This window comes from Sphaeramia orbicularis, chromosome 8 (genome assembly GCF_902148855.1).
Source record: "Sphaeramia orbicularis chromosome 8, fSphaOr1.1, whole genome shotgun sequence".
NCBI lineage: Eukaryota > Metazoa > Chordata > Actinopteri > Kurtiformes > Apogonidae > Sphaeramia > Sphaeramia orbicularis.
Window position 1 is genome coordinate 47,017,424 of NC_043964.1, and position 13,574 is coordinate 47,030,997.

A 13,574-nucleotide genomic window follows, 5' to 3' on the forward strand; every position below is an offset into this window, starting at 1 on the left:
GTTCCATGAAATTGTATTAATTTATTCCCTAAATTCCCTAAACTATCCTCTTCACTTTTTGGCATTTCTCTTGGCTACACTGCTTTCAGTTCATGTATGTGGATGTAAGATATTTTGTGCAGTCAGATTTCAATCTCTCTGTTGCCAGGGTTAATCAAATCTGCCCTGGGCCTTCAAAGTCAGCAGTGCTTCCCCATGTAACTTAAACTGTATAGCATCAGGACTGTTTCTTTAACCAATCAGATTTCAATTTCACCTCACAGAGCAATCTAGCTGGCCCCCAATGTCGTCAGCATTTATCCTTCCTCTGATTGGATGGTAAGAGCAAAGTATTATTTGATATAGCTTTGGCAATATTCTTTTTGAAGCCTTGCAATGAACTGGCAACATGTCAAGGGTGTACTCCGCCTTCACCCATAAGTAGCTGGGATAGGCTCCAGCTACCCTCATGACCCTAGTGAGGATAAAGTGGGTTCAGATAATGAATGAATGAATTAATGAATATTCTTTTTGATTCATGCCAATAAAGCCCATTGAATTGAATTGAATTGAACTATTAATACATTTGAGGAAGATTTTTTTATGCCTGCAATGACTGACAGAGGAGAGGAAAATAATTTGGTCTCGGACATGCTTAAAAATCCATTTTCAGGCCAGACATCATGAGGAAAGGTTGGCCAACACCGATGTCAGCCAGCTGTTTGAGGAGATATTCTCTGCCCTCAAGAGAATAGAAACTTATGCCAGCAATACGACTAGACAGAGCTGACTCTCAGCCTTGGCCTCCATGACCATAAAAAAGGACATATTGATCGAACTGAAGAGCACAGATCACCTCTATGGCAGAGTCATGGAAATTTTCCGGTGCAAAGAAAGGAGGTTGGATTTTGTATATAAATAATAAGCATCTCTGGTGAGTAGGCTATCTTTTTTAAGTTTTTGTCATGTTATTAGATAAATATTGATTCTGAACTGCTTCAGATGATGTACCTGGCACAGTTGCGGTTGTAGTGTAGAGGTTTGGAGTTATTTTAACTGGGTTTCTTGCTTTAGTAATGGTATTCACCCTTAATACGCCAAATGTCTATCTCTTTCTCTCTCTATAATGCCACATTTTGTTATTTTGTGGGGGGTTTTACCTCCACCAAGGAATGGCGGAGGTTATGTTTTCATTGGGGTTTGTTTGTTTGTTGGTTAGTTAGCAAGATAACTCAAAAAGTTATGGATGGATTTTGATGAAATTTTCAGGAAATGTTGATACTAGTGCAAGGAACAAATGATTAAATTTTGGTGGTGATCGGGGGGGGGGGGGACTGATCTGCCTTGATGGAGGTCTGCGCTCTCCGAGTGCTTTTCTAGTTTTGCATAGTATTCATGGTTTTTATAATTGTGACATTGTAGTGATGGCATTAAGAGGTGGATTAAATCCCCACTGGAGGCCCAGGTACCAAATGCACAGCCCGCCACTACTTAACACACTGTATGATTAGCCACCTCCTTAGCTGTAATTTTTATTATTTTTTTTTATTTTTTCTTGACGGTTTGGGTTTAAGTTATGTTTAGGCCACACCTAAACTGTTGGTTAGGCTCTGATTTACCTACATGCTAAACAAAATCTAGAAAATATTCCCAAATTAGAAAAGCACTCTGAGAGCGCAGGCCCCCGCCAAAGCAGATCAGCTCCCCCCCCCCATGAAAATTTGTCCATAACTATTTCAGTTATGTTGCTTACTAACCAACAAACAAACAAACCCTGGCAAAAACATAACCTCCTTGGCGGAGGTATTCATACTACCATATATCCCCAAACCAACACTTAGATTAACTTTTGCTTGGGTGTGGGATTCATGGAAATGGTGGATGTTAAAAGGAAGTTAGCTGTTGTTGCTATCTTATATACCTGTCCTGTCAGTCTGTAATATTAATGTTAGCTTAGCAAGTGACTAGCTACATAGTGGATTATTGTTTGATATCAGACCTCTGAATCTGAGTCTAAAGTATGACCAGAAACCACTGTGCAGCGATTATTACAAAACAATCCTGTGTTCATAACATTTTCATCATTAGCGTTCTTGATCCAAACATTCAACTCCATCATCAGTCCTTGTATTTTCTCACTCTCTTCCTTTGAATCTCTGTCCATGAATCTTTGTTTACTATCTTAGCACATTCTCCTCTTCTGCCTTCATCAAAAGCACATATGTAAAGAAAGCATGACACATGAAGCCCCAAGAAGAACACACTCCAATCAAGGAGATTCCTCTGATGCTCTTCTCTCTCTTTAGTTTTCTTGGCCCGCTTTTGGTCCCATTCACTGGCAGCATAATAGTTTTGGTCCCATAATGCCGTGCCATTGAAGGGGCATTTTGTGGCACTTGTGAGTTTGTGCCAGAAGGGATGTCAGGTCAAGACCTAATCACTTTGTTGTGCGATAGATAGCGAGGTCCAGGGGCTCCTTGGATGGAACACACCAGTCGTCTGCCTCCAAACTTAGCTTGTAGTGACGCAAAGCAGACTTATTAAAAACTGGCAGGCGCTCCACCGAGTCTGATGACAATGCCTAAGTACAGAGAAAGAGCAGAATTTAATGTTGGGGTGATTAACTGTGACTTGGTCACTCAATCAACACTTTGCTGTACATGAAGGAGATAATCATTTTAATATGAATCTTAGTGTTAGCAAAAGTACCTGAATCTTGTATTGAACAAACAATGTGACAACCTGGAATATATGCTGGCTCTTTCACCTTACATGGACTGTAAATCCAAGCAAGAAATAATGCAACATGGTGGCTTAGTGATTAGCACTGTTGCCTCAACTGTTGTTGAATGTACTGTAGTTTACAGTTTCTGTGCCATCAAAGTGCCATCAAAACCATTCATACTGGGCACCCCACCATCTTTCCTGCCTCTCTACAATCTCAATAAAGGTTCAAAGGCAAAAGCAAAAAAAAAAAAAAAAACAAGGGGGAAAAAAACCCAGAAAAAAAAACCATTTATACTAGGTAATTTCACCTGGACCTATAGGTTTAGACCAGGTTACAAGCAGTGGTAGCCCACTGCTTCAAGTGCACTAGAATGGGCCAAATGCCAAACTAAAAATTCACTTCAGGGACTACAACTTGAAAAATGTTTTAGCTGTCTATTGCAGACAGGTGCTATGGAAGTAGTTGTACATTTTCAGCACATCTTGGTGTGAATTCTTTGCCCATACTGGACAATAAAGCAGAGCTACATGACTGATAAACACTGCAGAAGCTAAAATACGGTAGACGCAGATTCTAGTTAGGCTAGGCATAAACAAACAAAAACATACATATACTGGTTTACGATTTATACTGTTTTACTTTTCTTTGTCCCTTGCTTACCATTGGAGGTTGAAGTACATATATGTGGTAATATGTTGGTGAGTTCATGTGTGTGTTTCCATGTTTTTACTGTTTATTACCTTCAGGTGTATGACAGCATCGGTGCCATGGCCCTCCATAGAATACAGCTGCAAGTCTCCCTGGAAGTAGCGAGCGTAGAGCCGAGAGATGGGTAGTCCATAACCAAACCCAGCCTGTACATATTAGTACACAAATGTTAGCTACTGTCATCATATTCATACTATGTTTGAACGTGTATGTGTGTTGTTCACCAGTGGGGCTCTGTGTTTATCTGCTATAGAAGGTCTTGGAGCTGTGGAATACATATAACTGAACAGACGCTCTGTCTTTCTGAAAGGAACACCGCCACCTCTGTCATTCATCTAGAGGAAGAAAGACATGATGACGACTTGAATCAACCAAACACCATAACAACAATTATTACGTAAGTGGACACATCTAAATCTCTACCTCTGAATTTGTCAGCCTACTAATGGCATTCATAACACAGGCTGTTTATAGCTGGCAAGTTTCCTGTTTGTCTGGTAGACGACACTAGATTGGAAAGGCAAATGTGCTTACCCTCAATGAGCATGTTCAGTTTTTCACAGTTGGCAATTAGGCCAAAGGTTGCACATATTGCCCCAATAGTGTGCTGAGTTAATCCCATCTAAATATGGTTGTGTAGTGTTATGGAAATGAATGGGCTCTGTATCTGAGTGGATTTAGATTCTTTGATGATAATGAAACTCTAATTGGGTTTATGTAATCTCTGTAAGCAGCTGAACAGAAGTAAGTCAAGGTAACTTGCACAGTAGGGCACAGGGTGGACAAACACCACTTCATTATGGGGATAAGAAGAAAATAATCACCTTAGTGCATGTAAAAATAATGTATGCGCTTAGGAATTCTGTGTGGCTCTGGTAAGACAGGATTAGGGTAGTCTATAGATTCATGAGTTCTGTTTCTATTCTTAGTCAAAGAATTTAGTACATTCAGGTAACGCCTTTCATGCTCTTACACTCAAGACATAAAAGTTTCTGATTATGTTTTGTGTATAGTCGCTCATAACTAAGCTGTAATAGTGGAAGTAAATTGTACTCTTGCCTTGCATCCTTGGAAAATTGTGACAATAGTACAATTCTGGTCAATGATGCTTACCTTAATCGACAGGTCCTCTCCACCAAGGGCTACCAAGACTGTAATTGGTGGGAGGGTCCTGCTAGCCTCATGATTCTCAATGGTCGCTCTCATGGCATTCTGCAGAGAGGACAAAGTTAAGTTTATTGATTTGTTGGTTGATCACAGAGTGCTGCAGGAGTGATAGATTTTATAGGATAGCTCCAAAATTAGCACACCATTTCTGGTGGACAAACATTTATATTTACCTCTGTCAAGGAGGTTATGTGTTTGCCGGCATTGGTTTTTCTGTCTGTCTGTCTGTCTGTCCGTGTGCGAGATAACTCAAAATTTATGGACGGATTTGGATGAAATTTTCAGGAAATTTTCATACTGGCACAAGGAACAAATGATTACATTTTGGTGGTGATCAGGTGGAGTGGGGGTGGTGAGCACTGATCTGCCTTGGTGGAGGTCTGCGCTCTCCGAGTGCTTCTAGTCATTCATGTTATTAATTTTTACCACCCTTAGTTTTCCAATTTGTAATTTCATGTCATAGCCTTACTTACTTTGGGTGTCTAGAAAGGCGCTATATAAATCCAATCCATTATTATTATTATTATTACTTTGTGAAAATTTCTACAACACTGCATGCAAACATCTGCTGTATTATTTATTACCTTGAAGAGTTCAAAGAGCATGTGGTAGAGGTGGGATGGGATATATGAGATCTGGATTGGCTCTCTGATGTTGTTTACTGTGAAAGAAAATGGAAAAAAGTCTGATCTATGCACAAAGCACAAATTAACCACCCAATGGAAAAATGTTCAGGGTATGTGTCTAACCATTTATTTGCCGGAGTTCCAGCTCTGGAGCTCCTAGGTAATACTGCTCACAAAGTAGCTTGGCACTCTCATAGGCATCTGGCAGAGACAGAAAAGGAAACACAAGGGTACTCTTTGCCCAGGATGAACTTGATAAACCTGACATAAAGATTAACAGATCTGATAAGTTCACAGCTATCATCTGCATAAACAAGTGTGTTTCACAGCATCACAGCGAATCACAGTGAATCACAGTGAATCACAGCCAGCATTTGTGGGGCCAGCAACAAATGCAAATTGGGTTTGCAGCAGCCTCTACTCTATTCTGAATTTTGGTATGCATATATAGTAGCTGTTAGGCTCTGCCCTGTATGTCACCTAACATTAATATCCATATTTGTGCTGAGATTTTCTACCTGTCTCCTCATAGGAAAGGTCATATTTTCTATTGATGGACACAAAATAACAAACAGAATATAGAGGGCTGATATTTGTCCTAGTTTCCTATCAACCCCAGGGACTCACTTAGAGCATAAACGACTAATGGACTTGAATCAATAAAAAAAAAAAAAAAATATATATATATATATATATATATATATATATATATATATATATATATATATTATTACAATTTTCCCAAATCAAAACTTTGTTTTCTCAATTTCGTTGCCGCTAAACATTGGTACCACTGTTGTGTTTCACACGAACACTTATTGTGAAGCACATGATGCCATGATTAATACAAACATGGAGCGTAGCTCAGAAGAGACAAGGACAAAAAGGAAGAAAATGTCTATATGCTCACTTTTCTACATTAGAACCATCACTTACTCCTTTAAACTTTTAAGCTTTCACACAAACATTAAAAATATTTGTCTTTATTTTTTAAGTTGTATGTAAAGCTTGCTATATATTCCGTGAAAACAAAGAATTTTCTTCTCACTCCCGGGGCTACAGGAACAAAATGAAGTTTTGTTCTCACAGCTCTGGCTGGGGAGTTCAAGCATCTTGTTCTCCGTTCGGGCAGAACTCTCTTCTTGTGTGGTGTGCAAGAACTATTGCGCGATTCGTCAGGTATTTGAAGTGGTGTAGCGAAGGTTAATGCGGAAAAGCAGAGGACCCCCCACGAGTTCAGCACTTGAGTTTCTCATGAAGTGTGAAATGTCTCAGTCAGAGCGAACTTTGTTCTTGTTTTTCCGCCTTGAGGAAACAAACAAATGTCTGTGTTCTTGTGGAGTATGTAGTGCACATACTGTTTGTAGATGTCATTAGACTTGTTTGTTTATATTTATGGATAATTTTTATATATCCTTTTGCTTTTATATTTTTTGTGGTTGTAGAATAAACATGTTTTCTGTTGATAGCTGCAGCTCTAGACCCACTCTTGCTCACTCAGCATTTTTTTTACCTCGTGTAACCTCCGTCACGTCACACATAGAGTCAATACAGCCAATGGTGTCAGGGTGGGCGGGGTTTGTGTTGCCATTGAAGACAAGAGCTGCAAGGAAAAGGAAGAGGAGAGAGAGAACAAAATAAGGTTTTTTGTAGATATAATTATGATAAATTATGCAACCCACCCTAAGCCACATCATGGAATTGATATTGATTTTGTGATAAACAGGTTAAGATGGGTGTGAACTGAAATGTGTGTGTGTGTGTGTGTGTGTGTGTGTGTGTGTGCGTGCATGTGTGTGTGTGTATGTGTGTGTGTGTGTGTGTGTGTGTGTGTGTGTGTGTGTGTCAGCTCACTGTGCTGGTTGATGAGCATGCGGATAGAAATGCGGCTGGTGTAGAAGCGATCCAGAAAGTACTGGATGTTGTGGTCAGTGACAGCATCCTGTTGGCCAAAGGTGTCTTTGTACTCAATCACGCCCTGAGCCATGGTGGGGACCACCTCATTGTGTCTGTTTCGGATGGTCTCCAACACCTCAACAAACCTGGTCATGGGAGACAGGAAAAGGTCAGAGGTTAGATGGCATTTATTTCTTCTCCTATGGAGATTATGCTGTCCTGTTCATATTAGAGATACTCTAATTACTACATTGCGGTATAGGGGATTCCACTCAAAATTACTTTTTTAAAAAACATTATTTTACTGTTTTTTATGTTGTCACAGACTTCAATGACCAAAACACAGACAAGTATGAGAAGTTAAGAAGTGGACAGAATACAGTCAAAGGTGTTTGGATTTTGGCCTTGACCATGTCAGCTTTTTGGATCTGGAAGTGACCATATTTATACAAAAGGTCCATTTAAAAAAAAAAAATGTTGTGTTTACATGAGTGTATAATGGATAAAGAAATTAAACCTTATTTTTGATTTGATGTGTTACACTCACATCTCAAGGGTACTCAGGTCATCAGGGCTTTTGTCCAAAAAGTCCAAGATCTCCATCAGACTCTGAATGTACCTGAGGGAAAACACAAGGACATGCAGCATTAGACAATTCAGACAAACACAGACACTCGCACTGAGTCGTTGCTACATTCCACTGGATGAGCCAGTTACAAAAGCCGGGAAGGGAATGGAAGGTGGGGGTGGAGGGCTGTGTGCAGAAAGGAGTAAACACTGGCATCCGTCACCAGGCCTGACATGTAATTTATGTGTGTGTAGTTGCAATTCAACATGTAACATGACTCCCCCTCGGCTGGTCACGAGCAGCTGCTGATGACTAAGTTCATTAATCTGTTTATGATACTGAAACAGAAGTTTTGGGTCTGCCTCCTTAAATATATCTTCTCTGGCAGTTAACCCATTAAGACCCAGTGCTACTTTTGTGGCAGTTCCTAAATGATTTTCTCTCTTGATTTAACCTTTCCTAGGTGATTTATCACCATTAATTATGACAACATGAAAATCGGGTATTTTCCACTATTTAATTTACTGATCATGAAGATTTTCATTAAAGCTTCAAGCAGATTCAGCGGTTATTATATCAAAACAGAGAAAATTGCCGAAAAAGAGGCTTTTTCAACAAAATATGCCAATAACTGAACATTAAAACAAGCATCTATAACCTAATTTTGTTCATGTACTTATTTTCAATTACAATATTTGATCTATTTTATTTGCTATTTTATTTGTTTTTGTTCACTTTGTTGCTTATTTTGTTTATTTTTCTATATTTTGTTGTGTATTTTATTATTTTGTTCTTCAGTTTTTTTCAGTTTGTGGCTTATTTCATTCATGTTACAAGTCATTTTTGGTGATTTATTCTTTTTTATGTAATTACTTGCCTATTTTTGCTTATTTTTATGGTTACTTTATTCTTGTGTGTGTGTGTGTGTGTGTGTGTGTGTGTGTGTGTATGCATCTCCATCCAGTCATTTATCAAATTACATGGGTTTTACTGGTGAATCCACATTCACTACAGAGGCTCTGCACGTCCAAATGGGTCATAACTGACACTGCATTTTAGCTAGCTAGCTAGCTAGCTAGCTAGATAGCTAGATAGATAGATAGATACTTTATTTATCCTTTGCAGGAAATTGTTTGGTTACGACAGCAGTACAGAGTTGCACATAACAGGCTGCCGCATCACCGGTGCCATCTTAAAAAGATAAAGAATTACAGTGAGGATAACAATTATTTACATGTATTGACAGGATTAATGGCTAAAAAGTTATTAAACATTTTAAACCAGTAGATGCATTTGTCGCCAGCAGGTATTTGGGTCTTTAGGGTTATGTGAACACCATGTGGTCTCTTTTAAGTCATATCAGTGTGTTTACATTCAAGAAAACATTTAAGTTCAAGGTATTTCAAATTTGTGCAACATAAATTGCTCTCATCATTGTGATTCAGCATTTATTACTTTGGTGAAATACTATATCCTATACATTCTGTGAGGGATCCTATTCCAAGAAAATTCCCAGAGCCAGTAGGGGGTGTGGTTAAGAGTTTGGAAAGTACATTGAGTCCTGACCAAATATCTGAACAAAATCAATGCAGGTGAATTCCCTCATTACTACACATTTATTTCTTTGGTAAAAACAAAACAAAACAACTTTGTCTGTAGTGCCACAAATAACTACCAATGAAGTCAAAGGTCACAGATCCTGTGAAAATTACCATCAAAATATATAGACTCACAAGTTGCATTAGAATGTGTGTAAAAAAAATAATGTATTTCTGTCCTGTGTATAACCTTGTTTATCACCCAGAGCAGTGACAAAGTCCAACTGTACAAGCTGTTCTCTGTGGTTTCAAAAACAAACAGGCGGGAGGAAAAGAAAGAAGAAGAAGACGGAGAAGGAGAAGGGCAGGGCATAGACGAGGAACTGGGGGAAAGTTCACCATCCCCCCACCCCACACACACCACCACCACCTTCCCCTTCTCTGGAGTGTGTTTAGCACTGGGAAAACACCAGGCTTTTGAGCTGATATTAAGAGTAGTAAGACTCAAACTTAGCCCATGAAAAACAAGAACAAATTCAATCAGACTAATGGTACAGAGGTGTATCTAGCAATAAGTATGAAGCAGCTACACTTCACACAACAAAAAGTTTTTGCAATTTTACTGTATAGATTCGTCTCTATAGCCACTTTTACACAGAGATCCCAGAAAAAAGGAGAGATGGGGATCCCACCTTTTTGCCACCATTGACCGATTTGCACAGCCAAGCCAAAGGAGTAACAGAGGTGAGACAGGCTGGACTTTTACACAGCGGACTTGCATTTCGTAATCAAAGAAGTGGTGATGCAGTGCAGCACATAGGGTGATGTATAACTTGCGCGTTAGAAATACCCCAAGCATAGCGGTGTGACTAACCCCTCCAGAGCCCGTCTTTCACCGTTTCACAAATGTCAGCATGGATAGAGTCCTCCACTCGAAGTGACAGCAGCTTGCGGATCTCAGCATCTCCCCAGTTCAACATCTTTCTGGTCACGTTGATTTATTTGTTTACTGCACACAGCACGCACTCATTTTTAAATCCCCCCAGCGCGGGGGTCGTACATGCAATACGTCATCAAAACGACACCTTGGTTGTGGAATGAGAAGTGTTCCTTTTACATAGCATTCCGGAATCATGATTCAACCTTTATCACAGCTTTGTTACTACCTCCAGAGGCATTACAAAGCCTTGATAAAGCTGGGACCAAATGATCCCACTGTTTTGTTTACACAGACGTCATTCCAGAATAAAGGTGAAATATTCCCATAACAGAAGTGTTGTGTAAAGAGGATTTTTCTGTCTAGCTACCTTCAATTTAGCCCTCGAAATCCTAAACAACCACTGATTTACTACTGATTTAAAATATTTAATAACTTCTGAGCCACTAAACCTATTAATACATGTAAATAACTGGTATAAAATGCAGTTTGTCATCTTTTCATGATCATCAGATATGACCCATTTGGATGTTCAGAGGCTCCATAGTGAACATGGATACACCGTCATCTTCTACAATATTGATTCATCAGTAAAACCCATGGAGTTTGATAAAAGATAATAGATGGAGACACTAGTGTTTATGTTCAGTTATTGATATCTTTGCTGAAAAAGTAACTTTTTCTTCAGTTTTCACTGTTTTTGATATAATAACCCTCAACTTTAATTTACATAATTAGTAAATTAGATTAAGGAAAATACCTGACTTTCACAACATACAGAGGATAATATTATAATAAATGGTGATAAATCAGGTCCTGGGTTTGATTCCAACACCAGTCGATGGGTGGGACCTTTCTGTGTGGAGTTCGCATGTTTTCCCCATGTCTGCGTGGGTTCTCTCTGGGTACTCAGGCTTCCTCCCACTGTCCAAAGACATGCACTGATAGGTTAATGAGTTGGCCCATGTGTGTGAATGTGAGAGTGATTGTTTGTCTCTATGTGTCAGCCCTGTGATAAACTGGCAACACGTCCAGGGTGTACACTGCCTTCACCCATAAGTAGCTGGGATAGGGCAGCAACCCCGCGACCCTAGTGAGGATAAAGTGGGTTCAGAAAATGAATGAATAAATGGTGATAAATCACTTAAGAAAGGTTTAATTGACATAAAAATTAATTTGGGAACTGCCACAAAATTAGCACTGAGTCTTTATGGATTAATAAAATATAAAATAATTGTTGTGAGACTGGTCTGAAGTAAAAAAAAAAAAAAAAAAAAACAACAAAAAACTTGTTTCGTACTGGAAAAAAAATCTAAATCTAAAATGATAGTGAATGCAGCAAGTTGTCCTAAATTCATCTTTCAGTGGTGTTTGAGAAAATATTGTATTTGGTTCTGGTATGAGGTTCAGCTGTTAACTCGGACTCAGTTAACAGTGACAGTTAAAAGTGACAGGTGTAAGTCATTGTGTGGTTCTTTCATTGTGTATAAAATTAGTATCCCAATATCACACCACTACAGCACAGACATAGATGCCTGTCCTGTTATTGTAGGACATGTCACAGGGGGACAGTTTGTGGACCTTACCAGTTCTGAACCATCTGGACCGAGGGCGTGGCCAGTAGCCGGTCCGGCAGCAGGTTGATCTCCTTCATGATGTTGGACAAACGGACAGGAAGTTCCTGACGAAGGAAGACAAACGAAGTGCGCTCACAGGCATTCGTTGAACCTGCAGTAATAAAATGATAATAAAACATTAAACCTCAGTAAAAGGTAGAAACAATTAATTGCTGGTTTGACTAAATAATCCATCTGCTGGTTTTATCTGGGCCTTTCAGTCACATCTCATAGCGCCCATCAGTAAACAGACATGTCTCAAGACAGAGAGTGGCAACAAAAAACTATTCGGAAGCATATCGAAATAATTTCTTTTACCTGTTTATCCTTAATGTAATGTAATGTAAATGTGGATAATGATTGGCCTGTGGCAGTTCTTACATAATTTCCTCATTACAATCATTTTACAAAATAACGGTCCTGATATACTGGCAATAACTGCCTCCACTCACTTTTATAGAGGCAGTTGTTGAAACTGATAGAAATAACATATTTTACTCTTATTTACATACCATTAGCATTATATATATATTTTTTTTTAACATTCTTTCAATTTTATGATCTCCTTGTGTCTCATTCTCCTTTTTTATGAGTTCAATGGAGAACACTTATTTTTTTAATTATGACCTTTTTAGGCAAATTGCTGGAGTTATTTACATGTCTTTCAATGGAATATTTCAGTAATTGACTCACATTGCCTCAAATTCTATAAAAAATGTTTATGTGTACAACCAAAATATCAGTAGACTTATATTACAGTGGTGGTGTAAATGAACAAAACAGACAAAAATCTGATTAATTGAAATGATTTGCATGACACTCAACCATCAGTTCATGCTGTTTAACCCAAGCACATGAACAATACTGTTACAGGTAACGTCAACTATTGAAAGGGCAGTTACGGTGTGGGTGGATAAATCTGTTTTCTGGTGAGTGACTCTCTGTTTTAAATGGGAGAAAACATGTAAGTGCTTTTGGCTCTGCAACCAAATTCATTTACTGACAGAACAGAATATGAAACCCAACAGAGTATACCAACAGGAGAGATCAAGAAAGATAGATGAGACTGTTTTACTATATACATCTCTATTTACACCTTTATTTGTCATAGATCTATCATTTTAGTCAGTGTTCCTTCTGATACCATAATACATATGATTAACCTATTTTAGGACATTTGTACTGAACGATTAGGACCAGTGCCAGTTTAAATCCATTCCAATAGTAACTGTTAGTGTATAAACCATCTGTGCACAAAGAGCAGAGAAAGAGCAACTGAGATATGAGGTTTTCAAGACGCAAATAAATAATTGGCCTTGTTTTAAGGATGTGCATGTAGCTGCAAAACACCAGTCTGGTAATGAAGACATATTCACTCACCAAAATCCAAGAACTGCTTCATGGAGAGAGGAGAAGGGGAGAACTTAGAAAAGTGATCGATATGTTTGGGCACATTAGCCAGCGCCGCCGCTTTCATCAGAGAGCGCACAAACTTCATTTTACTGTTCATGAGCTCCTCAAAAGTCAAAGAACAAAAGGAGAAAAAAAAAGAACCATTTAGAGTAATGTCCTTCTGTAGAGGGGATGCAGTTGTTTACGATCTGCTGCTACATACAGGAGGCTGTTATTTAATAGAAAGTGTCAGCCAATGGGAGAGCGGGGGAGGGCAGGAACCGACAAATGGGATTCCAGGAATCCCACCTACTTGGACTGGAGAAGGATTGCAAACAAGGAGGTGTGAGTGGATGAGTGGGTCAGGCATTCTTTACATAACGTTTCCTCTCTATGATAAACAGCCTGGATGGAAAAGA

The 13,574-nt window shown here is 38.9% G+C and overlaps 1 protein-coding gene across 1 annotated transcript; it reads right to left on the reverse strand.

Moving 5' to 3' along the window:
• Positions 1-1,676: 1,676 nt before the first annotated feature.
• LOC115423717 (pyruvate dehydrogenase (acetyl-transferring) kinase isozyme 2, mitochondrial-like) lies at positions 1,677-13,351 on the reverse strand. Its single transcript, XM_030140715.1, has 11 exons — positions 13,144-13,351; positions 11,734-11,875; positions 7,652-7,723; positions 7,063-7,250; positions 6,722-6,811; positions 5,332-5,409; positions 5,167-5,243; positions 4,529-4,627; positions 3,640-3,750; positions 3,448-3,561; positions 1,677-2,560 (listed from the first exon to the last, which is right to left on the reverse strand). Exons 1-11 carry the CDS (start codon positions 13,271-13,273, stop codon positions 2,417-2,419), a joined length of 1,245 nt encoding a protein of 414 aa, XP_029996575.1. The 5' UTR covers positions 13,274-13,351; the 3' UTR covers positions 1,677-2,416.
• Between the last annotated feature and the right edge of the window lie 223 nt (positions 13,352-13,574).